Source organism: Cynocephalus volans, chromosome 3 (assembly GCF_027409185.1).
Source record: "Cynocephalus volans isolate mCynVol1 chromosome 3, mCynVol1.pri, whole genome shotgun sequence".
NCBI lineage: Eukaryota > Metazoa > Chordata > Mammalia > Dermoptera > Cynocephalidae > Cynocephalus > Cynocephalus volans.
Window position 1 is genome coordinate 66,233,950 of NC_084462.1, and position 20,825 is coordinate 66,254,774.

The 20,825-nt window shown below is 51.5% G+C and overlaps 1 protein-coding gene across 1 annotated transcript in view; it reads right to left on the reverse strand.

Annotated features, from left to right (window-relative positions):
* The window catches only part of CCDC33 (coiled-coil domain containing 33), a 107,839-nt gene that overhangs the window by 26,832 nt on the left and 60,182 nt on the right, over positions 1-20,825 (reverse strand). The window contains exon 12 of the mRNA XM_063091761.1: positions 7,742-7,936. Within this exon, the coding sequence (XP_062947831.1) occupies positions 7,742-7,936 (195 nt within the window). The remainder of the gene's footprint in view (positions 1-7,741; positions 7,937-20,825) is intronic.

Sequence of the window (20,825 nt, forward strand, 5' to 3'; positions counted from 1 at the left end):
GCCATCTCTTGGGCCTTGCTCCCTTAAAGTATTCAACCCTTAGGAGAATGGACTTCAGAAGAAGCCTGCCCAGTCCTCAGAAGCAGGCTCAGGCCCATTTGGGCAGGGAATTCTGGGGTCTTGGAGACCCAGAGAGTCATCTAGAAGTGTGGGACTTGGGCTCTGGGTCATGTTTACCTGGTCATGAGGAGAGAGACCAGGCTGGATGAGGGCCAGAGTGGTCCCTCTAAACCAGTCTAGGATGATACTGTCCCCTCCCCAGCCTGTGTAATAGCCTGTTCCCTGGGCATCAGGCCCTTTCCTCAGTCCAAGGCCATGTGCCCTTCTGGCCAAGTCGGTCAGGAAGACAAGCCCACTCCAGTGGCAGTGGCTTTCCCTGGCTGGGCGGCTCCAGGGACAGGGGCGGGGGTTGGGGGTGGGAGGTGATGAGCCCACACGTGTGCGGTTGTGTGGGGTGGGGGAGGGGAGCTGGCCGGCAGGGGGCCTTGCTCAGCCGCTTGCACACACCAAGAGACAATAAATCGACAAACACTTAATCTCTCCGCAAATTGAAACAGAGTCGTAAATATCTACTGCATCCCAGCAGCTGAGTTATGAGTCTCGTTTATTAATCTCTTTAGTCCCAGGTGATGGATGGGGGAGGAGAATGGCCCGCCGGAGACTGGAGGGATGGGGGGAAGGAGGGAGGAGCAGAGGGTCAGGGGTCTGGGAAAAGCCCTTCTGGAGAAGGGGCTGCAGGGAGAGGCCTGAGGGATTTGTGCTCCCTCTTCTTTTCATTCTCAGTCTGGAAGGGCCTCATGAACACAGTGACTAATAATAAGCCTCCCACAGAGTGGACAGCCCTTTACAGTTTCCAGTGTTCTGCCATTCGCTCTCCTGCTAATCCTCCCCATAGCCTCAAGAAGTGAGAAGGGACAGTGTTCCCTTCACTTTGCAATGAGGAGACAGGATCAGACAGTGGAGTGATTTATCCTGGGTCACATGGCTCTGGAGTGCTGGAGACAGACTCAGACCTGCTAGGGCTGCGTGGATGAGAGGAGGGGTCTGCAGGGGGAGATAACAGGGACATGTGTGGGACAGGATCCTTATTTCTTCCTTTCCACCTTCCCTCCCTCTCTCCCCGCTTCTTCCTTCCCTCGAATGCTGGAATGCATGCTCTGCTCGGTAAGCACTTTGCCTCTGGGTGTGTGAACTGGAGGAGGAAAGAAGGACAGGGTGGGGGAGGGACAGGAAGGGAAGGAGAGCTGGTGAGGATTCTCAGCTGAAGACTGGGACTATGGCTCCTCACAAGCATTTATTTTTAGACCCTCCCCAAAGGCCAGCACTCAGGCTCCCAGCTTAGGGGCTGCAGGAGCGCAGGGCGGGAGCTGAGGAGAGTTGGAGGCCTGAGAAGACTCCTGCCTGTGGGGAGCCAGCCTGGGCAGGAGCAGGAGGGTGGATGACCCGACTTTTGTGAGTGTGTGATGAACACCTGCCACAGGTGGGCCTTGAGACGGAACAGGGCTGCTTGTAGTGGTGACTGTGAGAGAAGACAGACCAGGCACATTGGGTCCACCAATGCTGGGTGGCAGAGTCAGGGACCATGAAGAATGAGGTGGTGCAGCAGGGGGATGAGGTACCAGGGGTGTTTTGGGAATGTATCTGGTGACCTGAAGGGAGCACTGAGTCAGGGGTATCTGTTTGGAGGCTGAGGCAGGCACCAGATGGCTCTGCTTTCTTTGTCTCTGTCTCGCTCTCTGTTTCTCTCATATTTTCTCTGCCTCTTGTTTTTCCAAAAGACCTGGGTCCCTGGGTGGGGCTTGTACTCTGCCTCTCAGGTTGGGCTCCGTACCTAACTACTCGCTTCTGCCAACCCCAGGCTCCCTGGGCTTTGTGATGCCATTGCCCTAGGCTGATGTTTTTGTCCAGGGGTGCACTGGGTCCCCCCTCTGGTGACTACTGCCAGTGGCCGTGGAGGGCCCTGCTCAGAACTTGTCACCTGCCACCAGGTGGTGCTGAGGGAGCTGAGGCCAGGTCTGAGCCTCTGTCAGCCTCACCAGTCTGTAGGCCTCAGCCTGGGTGTGCTCTAGCCACAGTGCTAGAGCCCCAGAGGACTTGGGAACATCTGCTCTGACCTCCTCTGCTGACAGAGGCAGAACTGGTGTCCAAAGAATGGAAGGGAGTTCAAGGTCACTTCAAGGACCAATGAGAGTGCCATGAGTGCAGGGAACAGCATGGAGCTGGGCTGGGCAGAGGGTGTGTGCCCTGTGGCTGTGGGGTACTCAGGGGGATGGAGGGTGTGGCAACCTTGAATGGGGCAGGGCTGGAGCAAGGGAGGGTTCCATGCCATGCAGATTGACCCCCGTCCAGATTTGCTTGGGACTATCTAGGTTTAAGCACTGAAAGTCCCATATCCTGGGACCTCTCAGTCCTGGGAAAACAAGGGTGGCTGGCCTCCCTAGGGCCATGCCAGGGAGACACAAAGGACTTAAGCTCATGGGTGTCTCTGCTACAAGGCCAGCCTCCCTTTCTGAGGCCCCTCACCTGTGCAATTTGATCCCCAGGGGCAGGTAGGGCAGGTGGGGCAGGGTGAGCAGCTCTCCTGTGGTATAGATGGAAAAATCAAGGTGCAGGGACAAAGTGCTCTAAGCACCCTGGGAATGTGTGGCAGAGGTGGTACCTCTGCCAGCCTGGGAGGGAAGGTGTCCTTGGACTGCAAGGCCTGTCCTCCTGGGGCCCGAGCCCCCCACCTCTACTGCTGCCTCTCTGGCCTTTCTTCCTCTCTGCACCCATGAAATGGGCCCTCTCTGCTGAAGTCAACCTACCACCCTTAGCAGCAGGTTAAAGGGGGTGGCGGCAGCTGGGGATGTGGACTCAAAGAAACCGAGGGCTCAAGGGAGTGATCGGCTAGGGTCCAGCAGACTCAAGAAAGGAAGAGGAACAAAAGCACTAGGCTCAAAAGGGGCCAGGGATGTGGGGACCTGGAGGAGAGGTGGAGGGAGGAGGAAGAAGCTTTCAAAGAGAGCATGAGAGTAATGAGTTATTCCAGTGTGGTGAGCTTGGAAAAACTCCACTGAATCTTTAAACAACCCTTGTCAATTATTCATCTCCTGGTATGAGGGCCTTCTGGTCTGCCACAAATCTCCTCTGAGCAAGGCAGAGAGAGGGAGGGAAGCAGAGGAGTCAGACACACACACACACGCGCGTGCACACACACAAACACACACACACACACACACACACACAGCACTTCTGCCTCTGTTTATCCAAAGCACAGCCCACCCCCTCCAGGAAGCCTTCCTTGCTCCTCTCTCTCTCACTTATTGAGGGCTTACTAGATGTGCTCAGCAATGCTGGGTAAGTGTGATAGTAAGAAGAATACATTGTCTCAGCCATTCCCCTTTGCCTGTTCATCCCTCACCAAATATTTACTGTGTACATACTCTGTGCCACTAATTGTCTCCTGGGGTGTGGCTTGCTCCTGTCTGCTGGGGAATTTCCAGAGCACAGGGCATTGGCCTCTCCCTTCTCCTTGCCCCTCTGCAGCTGCACAGCTGGGCACTAGGCTGGGCAGCTGGGAAGGTGGGAGCTCTGGGTTTCTGACTGGTTGGAGGGATGGGGAACCCAGGCACATGGTAGGTGTCTCATAAGCCCTTTGTGAGGGGAACTGGGCTCATCTAGGAACTACATGGAGCCCCTTCAGCTTACCCGTTCCTACCCTGGTGTCAGGAGACATGGTCTGGCTCAGTGTGAGGTGGGCTCAGGGTGTCTAGAGGGTGCAGGGGAAATGCTCGCAAGTTGTTTGATGTTTGCAGAGTTGCCATGTTCAGGATGACCCTTAGCATCTCATCCTTTACACTTGCTTAAAAGCCCGCTTCTTCCAAAAAGACTTCTTGGGCTGCTCAGGTAGGAGGAAAAGGCTTTCTCTATCTCTGCCTGAGGCCCTACCCCTGGCCCCAAAGCACACCCATGGTACCATGACCTCAGGAGGCCCACCCAGGACTGGAGCTTTGCACCACGTTGACAAATGGGCACTTGAAAGGCTTCTGTCAAAACCAGGTGTACCACGACACCTGGGAAGAAATGGCTGGGTTGCAACCAGGGAATGAAGGCAGATCAAAGGGCACACTAAGGGGTGGGGGCCCCAGTAGGGCTCGGTGTGCTGTGGGGGTGGTCCTGTCAGGCCCCAGGACAGCAGGGACTACTGCACAGAGAGGCATAGACCTCATCCCCTCTGCTCCCTCCTCTATTCTCAAGGTGCTCTTTTCCCCAGAAAATGTTCAATTTCCTAAGACAAAATTGTTTATTGGGCTCTGGGGAATGCATGATGAGACCAGACATAGAAAAATGCACTCTGGAAATCAGGTGATGCTGAGAGGCTCACAGCTAGAGACAATGACTGAGCACCGTTTGGTCACTACACACCACTGGCATCTCACTGGGGCCCATCGCTTCACCCCAGGCTCTGCTGCTGGTGATCACTCCCTGACCACCAGTCCAGGAGTCACAGACCTTATGACTGTGCCACTGCTACACAAATGTGTCCCAATACTATTGAAGTATCTGCTACTGCTCTGTGACTCTGTCTATGGCTTACACACTATGTTCGATGCTCATTGCTGTGATTGCATCTTCCTGCAGTGTAGTGCTGTGTGACATCATTCCGTGGCTCAGGTCTATTGCTATGCAACTACACTCCACTGTTCCATGGCCACATTCTATTGCTTGCCTCTGTGCCTCTTGGTTGCATGAGTTCATCCACTGCTATGTAATTTTGTTTGGTTGCTATGGAACAGTGACCAATAGCTACACAGCTACCCATGATTGTCATGGAGCTATACACTGTTGCTACCCACTCATGTTCTATTGTTTGTAACTGGGCTGTACTGGCCATGCAAATGTGTGTGCCTGGGTCCTGTCCTGATCCTTCCAGGCTCTGGCCAGTGGGTAGGAGCTGGAGCTGGGAGATGGGTCTCTAGGACCCAACTAGTACAATGTGACAATGGTGGGAATTGCCAGCATGGTAAATCCGAGGGGAGAGAGAGAGAAATGGTGAGTTGGGGGGACCATACCAGGGTGGGAGCCAAAAGCCAGGAACAAAGTGTGGGACAGACATGGGACAGACTGGGATGGGCAAGGGAGAGGGGCAGGCCCACTGCCCTCAGTACTCTGTGAGTGTCAGAGGGACCCGGTGGTGCCAGGTTGGATGAAGGGTCCAGGGCTGAGCATGCTAGGCCTGTAGGCATCCAGTATTGCCTTGACTAGATGCAAGGTAGCATGGGATAGTGAGGTCAGAAGATCTTGGGCAGGTGTCGTCCCACCTGTGGGCCACCTCTTTGCCACCCTTTGTAAAATGAGGGGACCAGTCTGGATGCTAAGGTTCTTTCTGATGCTCTTGCTGTCCAGGGGTTCTATTACATTGGCCAACAAGCATTTACCAATGTGTTGGGCCAGGTCTGAGCAGGGTCCTGGAGCCCAGAGATGAGGAAGCCAGTGTGCTCTTTAGTTCAAAGGCTAGATGGTGGTGTCTGAGTAGACCTAAGCCAATAGCAAACCAGGGCTAGCAGCCAGTCCTGTGGCCTCACCAGGAGTCCAGCAAGAGGGAGGGTGGAGGGACCAGGGAGCCCTCTCTCTGGGTACATGGCCCACTGATGGGAGTGTTGGGGGTGGTGTCCGGGTGGGCATGCTTGAGTTAGTTCTCCCTTAGACCCAAATCACAACATCTCACAGTCTGCAAGCATGGGGCAGCCCTGAGCCCCCTGTTTTCACTCAGAGCCTCCTGTCTTAGTGCCCTTGGGCCAATTCTTTCTCTCCTTCCTTTTGTCACTTTGTCCCTTTGTCTTGCTCAGAAACAGTTCCTTCTAAGGCTAACCTTGACATCTCAAACTGTAGTCTAATCCTATCTCTTTTGGCTTAATCCTGAAGAGAAAATCAAGACTCACTGACCCACTGCCCTCATTATAATATTCTCTCAGATATTAAAAAAATTGTTTAAATTGCCCACCTATCTGATCCATTCTATATTTAAAGACCCTTTCCTCCTCAGCTGCATTATTTCTCCATCTCTCCCCCATTACCATCATCATCACATTTTACAAGCACAATGAAGATTCCAATCCAACCCATGTCGATCTGTTCTATGTCTCACCTTCCCCAAATAAATCCATAGTATTAAGATATCTATGTCTAATCTCTCGCAAATAACCCAAACCCTCAGACCTGTTGACCTCAACTCAGACCTTAGATTCTTTACACAGCAGGTTTCAAAGCAGGGGGTCCCTGCCAGGCTCAGTACCAGGAGTGAGGGCTGGGTACTGCTCTCCCCTTGGTCACACTATTTCTGGTGCCCAGGTGGCTGACATGAGAGGCTTGTCCAGTCAGGCAGCATTTGAGGCCCCTGCTCCCAGAGGTGGTGGAATGCAGGGGCTGAGGTCTGCAGCCTGGGATCAGGGTAGGGGCTGAACTGGGTGAGGGCTGAGGCTTGGTTGCGCCATCCCCAAGAGACTGAACTGGAGGGGTGAAGGAAGGGAGGCTGCTCTGAGCTCTCTGCAGGGTTGGGACCAGGGAGGATGCCTTTGCCTTTCTCTTTCCTTCCCATCTGCCACTTGCTTTGATGACATCCTCCCTTCCCTCTCTTCCCTCCCTTCCCTTGGCTGTTTATCTCCCCCTTTCTCTCCTTTATGCACAAGAAAGGGGATTCCATGGCCAGGCTGTGGGTGTCATCAGGAATTGGTCTATTCATGCTGCCCCAAATCTCCAAAGACAAGATCTGTATCTTTATTTTCAATGCAATTTATGGCTGAGCTGGTGGTTGCTCCTGAAAGCTGTTTTTCCAAGGAGCAGAGGTGACAGAAGGGAGCTGTGGAAGATGGCCCAAGAGTGCAGGGGTGCCTGACAGGGAGGGCCTGCTTCTGATGGGCACACCCAGCAGACAGCAGCCCTTCCTACTCGTCTGATGGGACATGTTCCAGAAAGGTGCAGAAGTGCCCGGGGAAGATGAGGAGGCTGTCAGTGGAGAGGGACAGGTCCCGAGAAAAGGATGCCCTGGGCTTCCCTATGGGCCAGTGGCCTTGTCTGGGGCCTTTTTTCATGATCTTCCAGAGCAGCGTTCCCCATGGGATCCGCTGTGGAAGAAGGGAGGAAGCCACACATGAATTCACCCACGGTCTTTGGGGTGGTACTTCAATTGGGGACTTTGACTAGACTGTTTTTTTGGTGGCCTGTTCTTTAGCTCTCTGCATCAAGGGATGAGACTCAGCACTGACTCCTCACCAAATAAGACACCACTTGGGCCACCTTCACCAACCCTTTCCCAGCATCTGGTCAACTGGCAATGAAGACATGCCAGCTCCCATGGTCAAGGACGTAGACTCTGTGAGCAAAAATGGTGCCCTCTTTTCTTTCAACCCTAATTTCCCTTTATAAGTGAAAACCAATCCCTTAGGGAGGCTTCCCCCTACCTGGTGGACATGCTTCTAGGAAATTTTGAGCTGTTGACTGCTCAAATCAATGGAACCCTGCTTATAAGTGTTGCAGGGGTTTGCTTAGAAAGAAATCATACAGGCGTTCCAGTCAAAGATGAAGAGACTCTGCACAGTGAAGAATCCACACCTTCCACCAGTTTGTCTTTGGGATAACTCACATACAGAGCATACCTAAGGGGAGGTCTACCTGCTGCCTGAGGAGGGACCAGTCCCACAGGGGGCAACCATGGCCCCAATCCCAGCTCCGCACCTTCCCCAACCCCCGGGGAGAGACTCACCATATCATGGTATGTATCTAGCACCTGGACCTCCTCCTCTGCTCCCTGAGAGGTGGAAGTGCTGGAGTCCATTGTGGAGCTCACTGTGGCCTTGGACCAGGACTCACGGATGGGACCCAGCTTCTCATCCAGGATCTTGGGGTCCAGGGTGGGCAGAATCTTACTGTTGTTTGGTGTCAAGAAGCTTTCCGGCCTCTGAGAAGAGAAGGTGCAGAGAAACTTTCTCTGAGCCTCTCTACCATAAGCACACTTTTGACAGCCCAAGCCTCCCTTTCTTGTGGCTCAGGAAGCCCTGCTTGCCTGGCTCCTGTACACCTCCTGCCACCTGCCTCTTGCTCACTGGGCCCCAACCACACTGTCTTTGCTGTTCCTCCAACAAGCCAAACTCTTTCCTCCAACAGCATCTGCTATTCTGTCTACATGGAGGGCCTTATGGATATTTACATGGCTGTTCCCTTCTCACCATTCAGGTCTCAGCCCAGAGTTGCCTTTCTCAGACAGACCCTGCCTCTTGAGATAGAGGCCTACTCTATCCTTAGTAACCCTACTTCTGATATACTCTATTCACATTATCCCATTTTTACTGTGTTCATAGTACTTACTCTACCAGAAAATTTTCAAAACAGTGGGTTTATTGTTAATTGCCTCCCTCCTCCAGTGCCCACACTAGGATGTAAGGTCTATGTAAGCAGGGACCTGGTTTATTCCTACTGTCTGGCGCATTGTAGGTGCTCAACAAATACCTGTTGAAAGAATAAATAAACTATGCCATCTATGACACGCACATTCGGTGCACTAAAGACAGTTTCTAAAATCCACACTCTTTTGACACACTTTGATGTGTAGCCTTATATTCCATGTCATCTCCTCTATCATCCTCCAATCTTACCACCCATTAAAGTCTCTTCTTCCTGTATATTCTTTTTTTTTTTTTTTTTTTTAAAAGATGACCGGTAAGGAGATCTTAACCCTTGATTTGGTGTTGTCAGCACCACGCTCACCCAGTGAGCAAACCGGCCATCCCTATATGGGATCCGAACCCGTGGCCTTGGTGTTATCAGCACCACACTCTCCCGAGTGAGCCACAGGCCGGCCCCCTTCCTGTATATTCTGATGGGTCCCTTTCTCTTTCCATGTTCTTTTTCCTGTTCTGTGCCTTTTCTCTTGACATGCCTATCGCTCTCGACTCTGCTTGTCTAAAATCCAGCCCCACTCAAATACCAGCACCCCCAGGAAGGCTTAATGCTACAGCCTACATTTGCTTGCAGCTTTTCTGGGTTCCTCCAGCCCAGCGGTTGGCTATCTGTGCTTTCACACTACTCTCTAATTCCAGACTTGCTTGCTATTTTTGTTTTTCAAACAAAACTTCAAGTTTCTTGGGCTTGGGGAAAATGTCTGTACTCCCTCTGGGGAGAGGTTACCTTAACACTCTGTTTGAAATCCATGGTTATCCCTAAAATGTGCCCATTGTTTGAAGAATCGTGCAGTCTCAGGGTTTGTAGGGACCTCACATATGACCCTGTCCCATCCGTATCAACTGTTGGAATCCTCTCTTGGCCACATAGCAGACAAATTATTCCACTGTCTAGAGTGTTGTGCTAGAAGCAAATAGAGCAATGGGCATGGCACAGTGCCAAGCAGGACAGATGTGCCCAGGGTTAGAGGTGCCCAAATGTCTGACCCTGAACAACCAGAGTGATAGTGAGTTCAGGTGGACCTCTCTTTAAGTGGATGCTCTGTATGAAAATTCACGCCTATGGGCTAGATGAATCAGGGCAAGGACGCTTTACCACTGGGATCCTTTAAATGATTCTTTTATGCCCTTTTCAAGTAAAATTTGGCATGCAGAAATTAATTATGATAAAGTCTTCTCAGGCTTGTGTCAGTAGAGTAAGGGACAGTTATACGACTACATGAAAGCATCCAGTCCAGTTTAGACCCCATATCCCCTGTGCCAAATGGGTACAAAAGTAGATAATTCTAAAGAGAAAACAGCTACACCAAGACTTTTGAAATGGGTAGGGTGAGGCACTGGGTGACCCTGAGACGAACTTTGGCAGGCCACATATTGTACTTCCCGACAAAGACTTCTGGGCCTGTGGGCATCAGGCTCACTGTCTCTCACTTGCTCCTCCTGGTAGTTAAGGCAGCATTCACTCGGAGACTCCCCACCTACATGAAGCCTTCTATCCCATGAATACACCCAGTGCCTCTGTGTAGCATCTGAGTCAGATGGTTTGGGGTTTTCTGTTTGTGTATTTTAGATAGGAAAAAGCACCATATCAGTCTCCTGCTCAGAACAGCTGAACACCAGATTGGCTGCAGAAGGAGAGCTACAGAATGCCTACTGGGTGGAAGTATGTATAGATGCAGGAGAAAATGAAGGAAAGAATAACTAGCCAGGGCAAAGACCAACTCCCCATTGACCAGGTGGCCCCTGGGGCTGGGGTGAGATGCTGATTCAGGACCCGGTAATGACATTTCTCCTCATTTCCAGGCAGAAAGCCAATCTCGATGCCCTGGATTTCATAGACTGCCATCTAATCCAGTTAGAAGAGGAAGTAGAAGTAATGAAATCAAGGGGGAGGTCTCCAGAGGTGCCCCCATCAGTACTGAATGCAGGGAGAATTGCTGAGGGCATTCTCTCCCCACAGCCTGTCTCCCTGACATCCACCCTGAGTGGCTCCAGCACTAGCTGGGTCAACTCAGTGATCCAGGGCTGACATTTACTGAACTACCAGTCAGAGCTGGGCACTCCCAGGTATCTTTATGTGGATTCTGAAATTTACTATGTATAATTCATTTGATTTCATCACAAAGCTAAAATTAAAAAATGAGACCAATCCCTCAGTGCAGACTAGTGCCTTCACTTCATCAGTCTGTGGTGGGCAGTGGGTGTTCTGAGAAGGAGAGAAGGAAAGGCAGAGTACCTATGGACTTTATGTCTGTTTTGTCCACTCCGCCACCCCTAACTGCCCTTCCTGAAGTCCCTGCCAGACTCCGTGGTTCTGCTCTGCCCTGCCCCATGACTGGCCCTGGCTGAGATCTGCTCCCATGGCTGTTTCAGGCCTGGCCTTGCCTTGCTCTCCCTCTTTCCTCCAGGAGGGGTGGGTGCCGCTGGCCCACCCCACAAGCTGCTCACTTGCTTTTCTATTTGGCAGTCCATGCCCTGCCTGCTGGGGCAGCTTGGGGCTGACAAGTGGCCCCTTGCTCTGTGGCTCCGTGGCTGCAGCACATCCTGCTTCGTTAGGGCTATAATTGGAGACTGACTTTGAAAGCTCAAAGCGATGCATGGCCATGCACTAGCTCAGACTCAGCTCTTAGCTCATTGCGCCCTGTGCTGCTGCAGCTGCCCGCACCACATGTGAGTGCCACGGTGGGGAGAAGACACCCCTTCCTCATGACTTGCAGTCCTCACTGTAGTCAGCAGAGCAGGATCTGCTGAGACAGATAAAGCCAATGGCATCACAGGCTTGGGGCTTCTTAGGTCACCCGTCTCCCTCCTCCCCACAACATCCTCTGCCTCCCTCCCACCCAGTTGATCCCCTAGATCCCTGATCATGCAAAATGCAACAGTTCCAGCCTGCCCTGGTAATTACAAACTAGCCAGGCTGCAGCTGCTGTCCTTGGTGCTGAAAGCGCCCGCCTTCAGGCCGGCCCTCCACTTGCCCCTCCCTGAGACTTCTCGCTGGAGCACACATGCTCTTAATTCAATTAGCTGGTCCTGAACCCTCCCCAGGGAGCCTGGAGCGGAAACTGACAAATTCTGTTTAACAAAGACATTTGTCCCCCGCCCCGCCGGCTTTGGGCTCTGCCCGCCTGTATCCCGCTCATTAGGTATCTAACAAAGTGCATCCCAAGAAATCTGCTTCCAATCGCTAGTAATTCAGGAGGCCTGATGCAATTTTCTCCCTGATAAGGGTGTCTCGCCCGCTGGCAAGCGCTGTAATGAGCCCCGTGCAGCGGCTCCCGATCAGTTACTGCTTTGTCATTTCCTGTGGCCTCAGTTGTAGGGTCTTATCTCTTCAGCTGTAGGCAAGGTTCAGACAACGGGCCCCTCTGAGAGGGCTCGCTGCCTCCCCTGCATATCGCGAGCCTCATTTATGGCATCCCGCATGGTCTTGCAGCTGCAATGGGGTTTGAAGATCCCAGTCTATCTTCTAGCCAAGAAGGGCCTGAGTGTTAATCCTCCATGGGGACATAATTCATTTCCCAGAAAATGGTTTCAGAGGGTTAATCCAAAAGCAAGCTATAGGGTTAGGGGAGGGGAGCCATTGATAAGAATTTTTATAAATTTTGTCAGGCATGTTAGTACTAAATAGAGCCTTGCCTGTGGCTCAGTGGATGGGCTGTGGGCTCACTCTTGTTAGCCTGACACCTGCTCTTTGTGTATTTAATGTTTCCCCTTGGGTTCCCCCATTCACATCTAGAGGGACATTTCCATAGGTGAGATCACATCCTGCTGCTGCTCAAAGACCTCCTTAGCTTCCCATCACTTTATTTTTTAATTTTTATTTTAAAATTTAATATTATTAATTTTTACATTCTATGATGTTGCAGAGCAGTTGGGAGAGAGGGGGAGAGGGAAAGGGAGAAGAAAATGGGATGGAAGAAGGAGAAGAGGTGGGATTGAGGCCTGTGACACCCCTCTCATTCCCACAGGGGAGACTGGGGGCTTCCAGTGGTGGCTTGGATGTTGCCAGGCTGGGTGAAGATGATGGAGGGTGTGGCAAAAGCCCTCGCCCCCTAGCACCCCAGCTCATGAACCCAGGGCTCGTCTTGCTGTGGCTTGGTGTTCATTGCTGGGCTGGTTGCACATGTTGGGGTGGCATGGCTGAGGCTCTTTGGCCCCCCACCTCCCCAGCTCAGGAGAGCCCAGGGCACTTCCTGTGGCAGCTCGGTGGTCATTGCTGGGCTGGTTGTGCGTGCCAGGGGCTGTGGCCGGGGTCCAAGGCCCCTGCCCTTGGGATGGGTTGCATGTGTAGGGGGCATGGCTGAGGCCCCCAGCCCTTCCCCCTTTCTGGCTTGGTAGCCCAAGGGACTTCCAGTCCTTCTAGGTGTTATAGGTGTTCTTTGGTGAAATGAGACCTTTACTAATTAATATCAAACTTTGTCTCTGTTTGTGGGTACTTTGTTTTTTCTCTCAGTTCTGTGTCATATTATTTGCTGTTCCCACCACTTAAACTCTTTGCTGGAACTAATTTGATGTCCTTTGCTTACTTCTAAAATATGAGAACTTCCTGTGAGGACCAGTATTTGAGCTGTGTGGTTGAGCTAAATTGCTGCTTTGCTGCTGATTCCCTAGGGAAGGCTTTTTGTGCAGCTCAGGTTTTAATGGTTGACTTTATAGTACTTCTGGTCTTGTGTGATCTGGTACACCTGGGCTGTGTGGAAACTCTGGTCTGGGCCTTGAGTTTTTTCATCAAACTGCACCCCCTGCAATTCTATATTCCTGACTAGTCTCCTCTGAGTGGTCCTACACTGATTGGGGTGCAGAGCAGCTGTCCTTGCTGTGCCCCAGTGTTCCCCTGGTGGACCCGTCTCCCTTGCTGTCTGTGCTCCAAACACTTCCCATGGGATGGGCCATGCTCCCGTCCCTTGCGATGACTCACTGGTCTGTGAGTGGCTCCTTTTTTCAATTGTTGTGGCTCCTCACTCCTATGTGGGTCCACGGGAACCCTATTAGTGGTCTCGCTGGCCTGGGGGCCACCATGGCCCTCTTCTCTCCTGCTACCTCCAAGCAACTTCATTCAAAGGGCACAGCAGTGGCTTTTGCTGGCTCCTGCTCTGTGCACTCAGCAGCTCTAGCCTGGAAGCAGCCGGAGCTCGAAACAGTCAGAGCAGTTTTTTCTTTCTCTCATTGTGGCTTCTCCTGCCTTCATGCACTCTGTAGGTCTCTCCTGCTCTTCCCCAGAGCTCTAGTGGCCCCAGCTTGGCAGTCGTTGCTTTTTTATAGTTGTAAATTGGTTGATTTGTGGGAAAGAGTGATGCTGGGGACTGTCTATTCTGCCATCTTTACCAGAAGTCTCCCGTCACTTTATGACAAAGTCCAAACCCTGTATCCTGGCACCCAGGCAGGCCCCATCAATCTAGGCCCATAATCTAGGCCCCATCTAACTCACCAGCCTCACTGCCCACTATAGTCCCCATAGGTCCCATGTGCTCCAAACACATCAGACCTCCACGCCTTTACACATGTGGGTCCCTTTGCCCAAAGGACCCTTGCCTCGCCAATTTCCAAGTCATTACTTGAGGTAGAGTTCTAACCATGCCTCTCTGCTATGCTTTCCCTGACTTTTGTATGCTCAGTGCACCTTCCTCAACTAGGACCCTTAGCAAGATGGGAAGTTATGATCTGTTGGGGTGCTTTACTGCTTGGCACAGGTTAGGAATCTAATGAATGGTTAATGAATGTATGCATGAATGACCTTGGCTGGGCCAGGAATACATCTGGTTTGGGTGAAGGGAGGTCTAGGCTAGGGCGGTCTGGCTTTGAGTTGGAGAGAATCCCAGGACCAGTTCCCATTTTCTGAGAAGTTTAGTCTGGATGCTTCTGTCCTGTCTTTCTCTCTTCCTCCCCTCCCACTTCTTCAATCTACCAACCATGCCTTGAGCTCATAAGGAGAGCAGAGCAGGGGGAGGAAGGGTCCAAATGTACAGTTTCCTGCGTCTTAGCTTAGTATGCTCCATCTCTGGCTAGGAGTTGCAGGCTCACATTCTCAAGACAACACAGGGTCCTGTGGTTGGAGAGGCATTTGGGATGAGCCTGCACCAGCTCTCCTGAATTTTAGTAATTGGAAGCAGGATGGCTCTCAGTCCAGCCCTGCCCACCTGGGACCTCCCAGGCCAGGAAGCAGGTCTCCACTTTCTCCATCTCCTCCACAGCCTTCAGTTCAGGGCAGGGTACACTGGGACTTCAGCAAATCTGGCCTCTGGAGAGATGATTGTCTGTATCTTCCCCATTTCTTCATTCTCTGACAAATTGCTGTGAGACCAAATGTGGTGCTGGTGACATTTATCTTCAGCACTTGACAAGGTCTCCTGATGTCCTTTTGGATGTGAAGCTGGTGAAGCAGCTGTCATGAGGGGTGGGCATCGACTGATGGATTAGCAGGGCTTTCCCCTCCCCCAGGCACCCTGTTCACACCCCCAATTAGTTTGCATGTTTCTCAGCAACTTACATGAATGAAACTAAGAGCTCCATCTACCGAGTGTCTGCAGGACATGGTGCTAGGCACTTACATGTGCTCTCTCATTCCATTTTCACTACATTTCTGGCTGGTAGTGAGTACAATCCCTTTTACAGATGAGGAAAGTGAGGCTCAGGGTGGTTACAATCAAGTGGAAGATCCAGGATTCAAACTCAGGTCTCGGGATGTGCACTGTGTACACGGCAGCACTGGAAGCATCCTGACCACATCCACGCATGAACTGGAGCTTCGATTGGGGGTAGAGGTGGGACTGTGAATGTGTCACATGATAAAATCAGGGTCCAGAATGGTCTCAAGCCTAGAAGATGGGCTGAGACAAAGAAGGGGAAATGCCGCAGGGAAGAGAAACCCTGTTCATAATAGTTCAAAATAGAGCAACAGAGGGGCAAGGAGGACATGCAGCCTTACCAATGTCCAGAGATTGGATCCCAGCTTTAAGTGGACACTTGCTACCTCAGTAAGTACTAAAGTAAAACTCACAATAGACTTTGGCTGCTTCAAAAGGGAGAATGTGTTCAGACAGCGGGGGTGATGGTCCTATTCTACCCACCAATGCTGATCGGGCCCCATGGTTTTGGGGACACTTTAAGGAGTGTTGTCAAGAGGAGATGACCTGGCAGATGAGAACCAGAAACCAAGTGTGACAAAGAGCAGGCAGAGGGAGGAGATGGGTTCAGGCCGGAGATGACGTAAGTTTGCAGCCATCAGCGGAGCTGATGTGGACAGGCGTGGGAGTGACTTCTCTGGAGATGGCCTCAGGAAGGCAAAGGCAGGGCCGGGGGAGGAAACGGGAGACGCACAGAAGGAAGAGGTTTACACGGGGGCTGATGGAGACTGGAGAAGGCTTCCTGGGCAATAATGAGCTCCCTGTCATGAGAAGTGAGCAAGTAGAGTCTATAGAACCTTCTGAGTGTGTTTTGGAGGGAGTGTCAGACTCCCTTCATCTGAGGTGAGGAGCACGGAGTCTTGGGGGTGGGGACAGAACCTTCTAGAGGACAGAACCAGCTGAGGAGGCTACTGTGTTATCCTGGACACTGGCTCTTCCAGGCAGCTGTGTTTGGTGAGGAAATGAAGGCGGGTTTGTGCTGGGGTTTCTCTAAGGACCATCCCAGGGCCATCATGTGTGGCTTTCAAAAAATCCATAAAAATTCATCAAAAGCCAGCATAATTCTGCCTGTCCCCTGCCCTCCCCTCTACATTTGCTAAGTAGCCACTTCTCCCCACTCTGGGCTGGTCTCCAGAGACAGCTTTGTAACTAGTTTGAAAAAAAAACCCCACCAGGGCAGCCCTTTTCATGGCATTAGAGCCTTGCCCCTCCTCCTCCCTGTGAGAGGAAGAGGGAGGGGGAGGGTCAAATGGGACTGTGGCAGCTGCCCCTTTCTCAGTGGTGGCAGCAGGTGCCACCACCCCTCTCCTTGAATGCACCCTTTCTTTGCCAAAAGCCAGTGGGTTTCAAGTCCTCCCCGTATCTCTTGGGTGGACTGAGGAGGAGGGGGCCACCCATCCGAGAGGCCCTACCACTGCTTGATGCGTTGGTGCCCCACCTGGGCAAGACAATGAATCCTAAATCCCAACCCAAAAGGGAGAAATGTTGCCAGACCTCCAGATGGCTGCATAAATGTGTCCCTTGTCATGGGGAGGTACATTTTCAGGTAGAGAGGCAGGAACAGACACAATGAGCACCTACTGTGTGCATGTCAGGCTGCAACTCACATGGGTCAGCCCAGGAAACCTGGTCAATGTGGGTCTCACTTCACAGAGGCTCTCTGCAAGCTGGAGGGCACCCAGGATGCTCAGGATCTTGCAACCAGTTCATTACAAGAGCCACTGCCCAGCCTGGAGAAGTATAGACTCCCAGGGGACCACAGCACACTCTTCAAAGAAAAGACGCCAAGATCAGAGGGGGAATGGAGGGGACCAGAGGTTTACCTGTGCATGTGCATGTGGAGTATCCATAGGCTCATGGGTTCTTAGAGCCGAACGGGCCTCAAAGGCCAACCCCCACTGACTGTGCAACGAAGGGGAGTTTCCTGTGGACATGCGCATGTACATGCTTTTCTAGTTAAGTATCTGTTTGTATATATACACATACTCACCGACACATACAAATCCAGCTTAAGGCAGATCACTCTAAGTAGAAAACGCCCATAGAGAAGTCTCACCAGAGGGTAAAAACCAACCCATCACCAACAAACCACGTTCAAGCATAAAATCCCAGACCAGAGACCACCGCCTCTTGCCATTTGCTGAGACCCCCACAAATGTGCTGGGTTGCTGACGATGTGATCAGCGCAGGCAGCTGGCTGGGGTTGCACTGTAGCCCTGGGGGCAGAGCCAGGAGCCTGGGGCAGAGAAAAGGTGGGTTGGGGTCAATGTGAGGTGAGCGTTTCTATTACTCAGCTTCAGCCACTGAGCCATGGGATGGGCTGTGCTCCCTGCCATGCAGAGCAGAAAGAGTGGCTAGGATGGCCATCTGTGGCAGATGTTGCTAAGGAGATTCCTGTCCAGGGTGGGCTGTTGAGAGAGACCTCTGCAGTCTCTGCCTATTTGGAAATTCCACCACACTCTTGTTCCAAGAGCTCTGAGAATGGGTGATGTGGAGGTGGTGGGCGTGGGGAGGCTGTGTTCACCAAAAAATGCAACCACCCAGGACAGCCTGTGTTTGAACCTCCTGGACATGAAGGGTCACAAGGAAGAGACTGTATCCTCAGGCATGCATATTCATTTCTCCTGATGGATTTCCAGTCTGTAACAGCATGTCTGACCACAAGGAGTTGTCCCTGAGATGGTGTTGTTACCCATGAGGACAAGGGGCTCCAAGAGGCTCACTAATCACATGCCCCACTGCAGCTGGAGTGTCCATAGGACTCTAAGATCTCCAAGAGTCAGGTGGTGGCTCCTGGAGCTTTAAGCAGTGTTTGATTTAAATGGTGGAAGAATCGATGGTCTGGTCCCAGTTCTGCAGCTGCCTTCTCACACGCTGCAATGCAGAGATGAAAACCAAGTCCCTTCCACCATAAAGTTGCAGGCAACAACTTAGGGGGAACAAAAAGACGGAAGGAACTTGGTTTCTGTTATACCAGTTGAGCTCATAACCTTACACAGACACCACATGGAATCCAAACAGCCTCTCAAGGATGCCCTATCACGTCACCTTGTCTGAGTTTCATCAGGCCGCTTAACATCAGCTGACATCTGCTTATGAATTTACTTGTTCATTTTCTGTTCCACATTCCCTGCTTTCTAAGAATGCAAGCTTTATGAAGAGAGGGTCTTTTTTGTTGTTGTTGTTGTCTTCAGTGTAATATACTTAAAATCCAGAATAGTACCTGCTGCGTAGCACGTGCTCTGTGAATGTTTGCAGGTGCATGGGAGATAACGATGGTATTACAGTGAGGGAATGGTGAAGGATGGAGAAGGAGATGGGCCCTTTAGACTTAGCTGCAATGCCACCTGACCTGTTCATCGTTCACAACACTTGCCACCATCCCTTACGGAAAAGGATGCCATGAGGGCTCCGATACTAGCAGAGAGCCGTCTGCAAGTCTGATGAAGGAGAACTCAGGCAGATGGGCTCCATGGCCACTGGCCCCTCCACCTTCCCATTTCAATCCACAAGGGCACCAAAATTCTACTTCTTGCCTTGCACAGTGCCTGGCACGCAATGGCTCCTTATCAAATATGCGTGGAATACAAGAATATGGATGGGTGCTGGAGCTGCAAGAACCTCATGCTGAGTCCACCCATGTTAGCACATCGTGCTCAGGCCCCTGTATTGGTCTTCAAGATTCTAGAATCAAAGTGAGTCAGTTATTGGCCAATTCTGATAGTTTATCCAAGAAACAGTTAAGCTGCAAAGAGATTTAGCTTCCACGTGTGCTAATGTGGGTGTGAAGACGTACGTGTGTGAGTTTGCATGTGTGTGAGAGCATGTACATATGCATTAAATGTGTGCACCGTTGCAAAGGTGTGTGTGCACACATCTGTGTGTATGTGACTCCAGTGTGGAGATATTCCAATATGATGGCCTGACAGCATGTATGTGTGTAGACTCCATACGTATGAATTCTTGGCTGCAGAATCTGAATTTCTGCTAGTACTATTTTCCTGGTATACACCCAATCTTGATCCCCTTTCTTTTCCTTTCTTCTCGGAAATCCATTACTAAAAGGTTTTTTTTTTTCCTTTCTTTTTTTTTTATTCACCTCCAGGGGAGGGGGCTGGGGGAAGGGAAAGCTAAAATCACAAGGCCCAGATCAAAACACTCAGCAGCTAAATGAATTCGGCAGCATTTTCCCGCATGACTTGGAGGGATAATTTAGTGAGGCCGCCAGCTGGAAGAAAAGGGATTAATTCTGCACTTAGCACAGCTCCAGTGAATAATTCATCACCAAAGACCTTTGTGCCCAGCCCCTGGGCAATTGGGGAAGTGTCCTGCCCACCTGCCTGTTGCCTGCCTGGGCCCGCCAGTTCCCTGACCAGGGGCACTTGACGCTCCTTTCAGTCTCAGGACACACATGCCCCAGTGGAGAGGGCAGGAAGCAGAGGGAAGTGAGGAGGGACTGGCAGTGGCCACTGGCAGACTCTAGACCCTGGGAAGAGGACCTGGAGAGTGGAGTTCCAACGTGGGATGTTTGTGACATTTTTCTCCAAAACTCTTCCTCTTTCTTGGGGCCTTTTGCTTATTTTGTGACCTCCCATTTCAGTACCTTCTTGTTCCTGCACTGGTCAGGCAGTGGTGATGGTGGTGGGGCTGTCAGGGAGTATCTAATAAACTCTCTGCCACCCAAATATTTGAGGAGGCTTGAGAGGGCAGTGCTGAATGCTCACAGCAGGGAGTGCTGATGGCAGGTGTCAGGCACTCCCCTGGGGCCTTATGAGGAGACACTTGCAGCCCAGTGCCTTCCCAGATGCATGCCTCATACCCCACACCATGGAACACCCTGTGTTCCTCAAGGGTCAGTCCTACCCCAGAGCTGCTGGCTATTTTCCCTGGAATGGGAACCTGGGAGGAGTGGGCTGGCCCAGACATCAGCCCCTGCAAGCATTTCCTAGGTTTATGGTCCTAAACTGCCCACATCCCAGCACCACAAAGAGGAAAGTGGAAAAAATTCCAGCAGGTGTCTGCCAGGTGCATTGGAGCCAAATGACCAGGGTGCAAGCTAGATTCAGAGCCCAGGTGTAGCTAGTGAGAGGAAGAGAGCCCACCCATCAGGCAGGGTTCAGCCCCGGCTATCTTTCCATGTGGACCAACCCAGCCATGGTGGGCAGAATTTTGAATATGGGCCCCCAAGAATCCACACCCTGACCCTCGGAACTGTGACAATGATGAGCTATCACTCCTATGATTATGTATAATTATATGTTGACCTTAAGATACGGAGGTCATCCAGTGGGCCTGACCTAATCATACCAGCCTTTTTAAAAGCATAGAGTTTTCTCTGGCTGCTGACAGAAGAGGAAGTTGAGTTTTGGAGTGTGGAGGGGATTGGGCATGGCTGCTAGCTTAAAGATGGAGGGGCCCATTGTGAGAAGGAATGTGGGTGGCCTTCAGGAGCTGAGAGCAGAGGCTGACAGCCAGCAAGGAAACTGGGATGTCAGTCCTATGCTGTGGGGAACCAGACTGTGCCAGTAAACTGAATGAACCTGGAAGTGGAGATTCTTCCCCAGAGTCTCCAGAAAGGAATGCAACCCTGCCAACATCTTGATTTCAGCCAGGCTATGTTGGACTACTTACTAATAAATGGCTATTGTTTTAAGCTGCTGAGTTTGTTGTGCAGTAATAGAAAACTGGTATCTTAATTCACCCTTATATAACCTTGATCCCAGTGAGCCAGGCTTAGCTTGGACTGGGTCAGAGGCTGATTGACAGG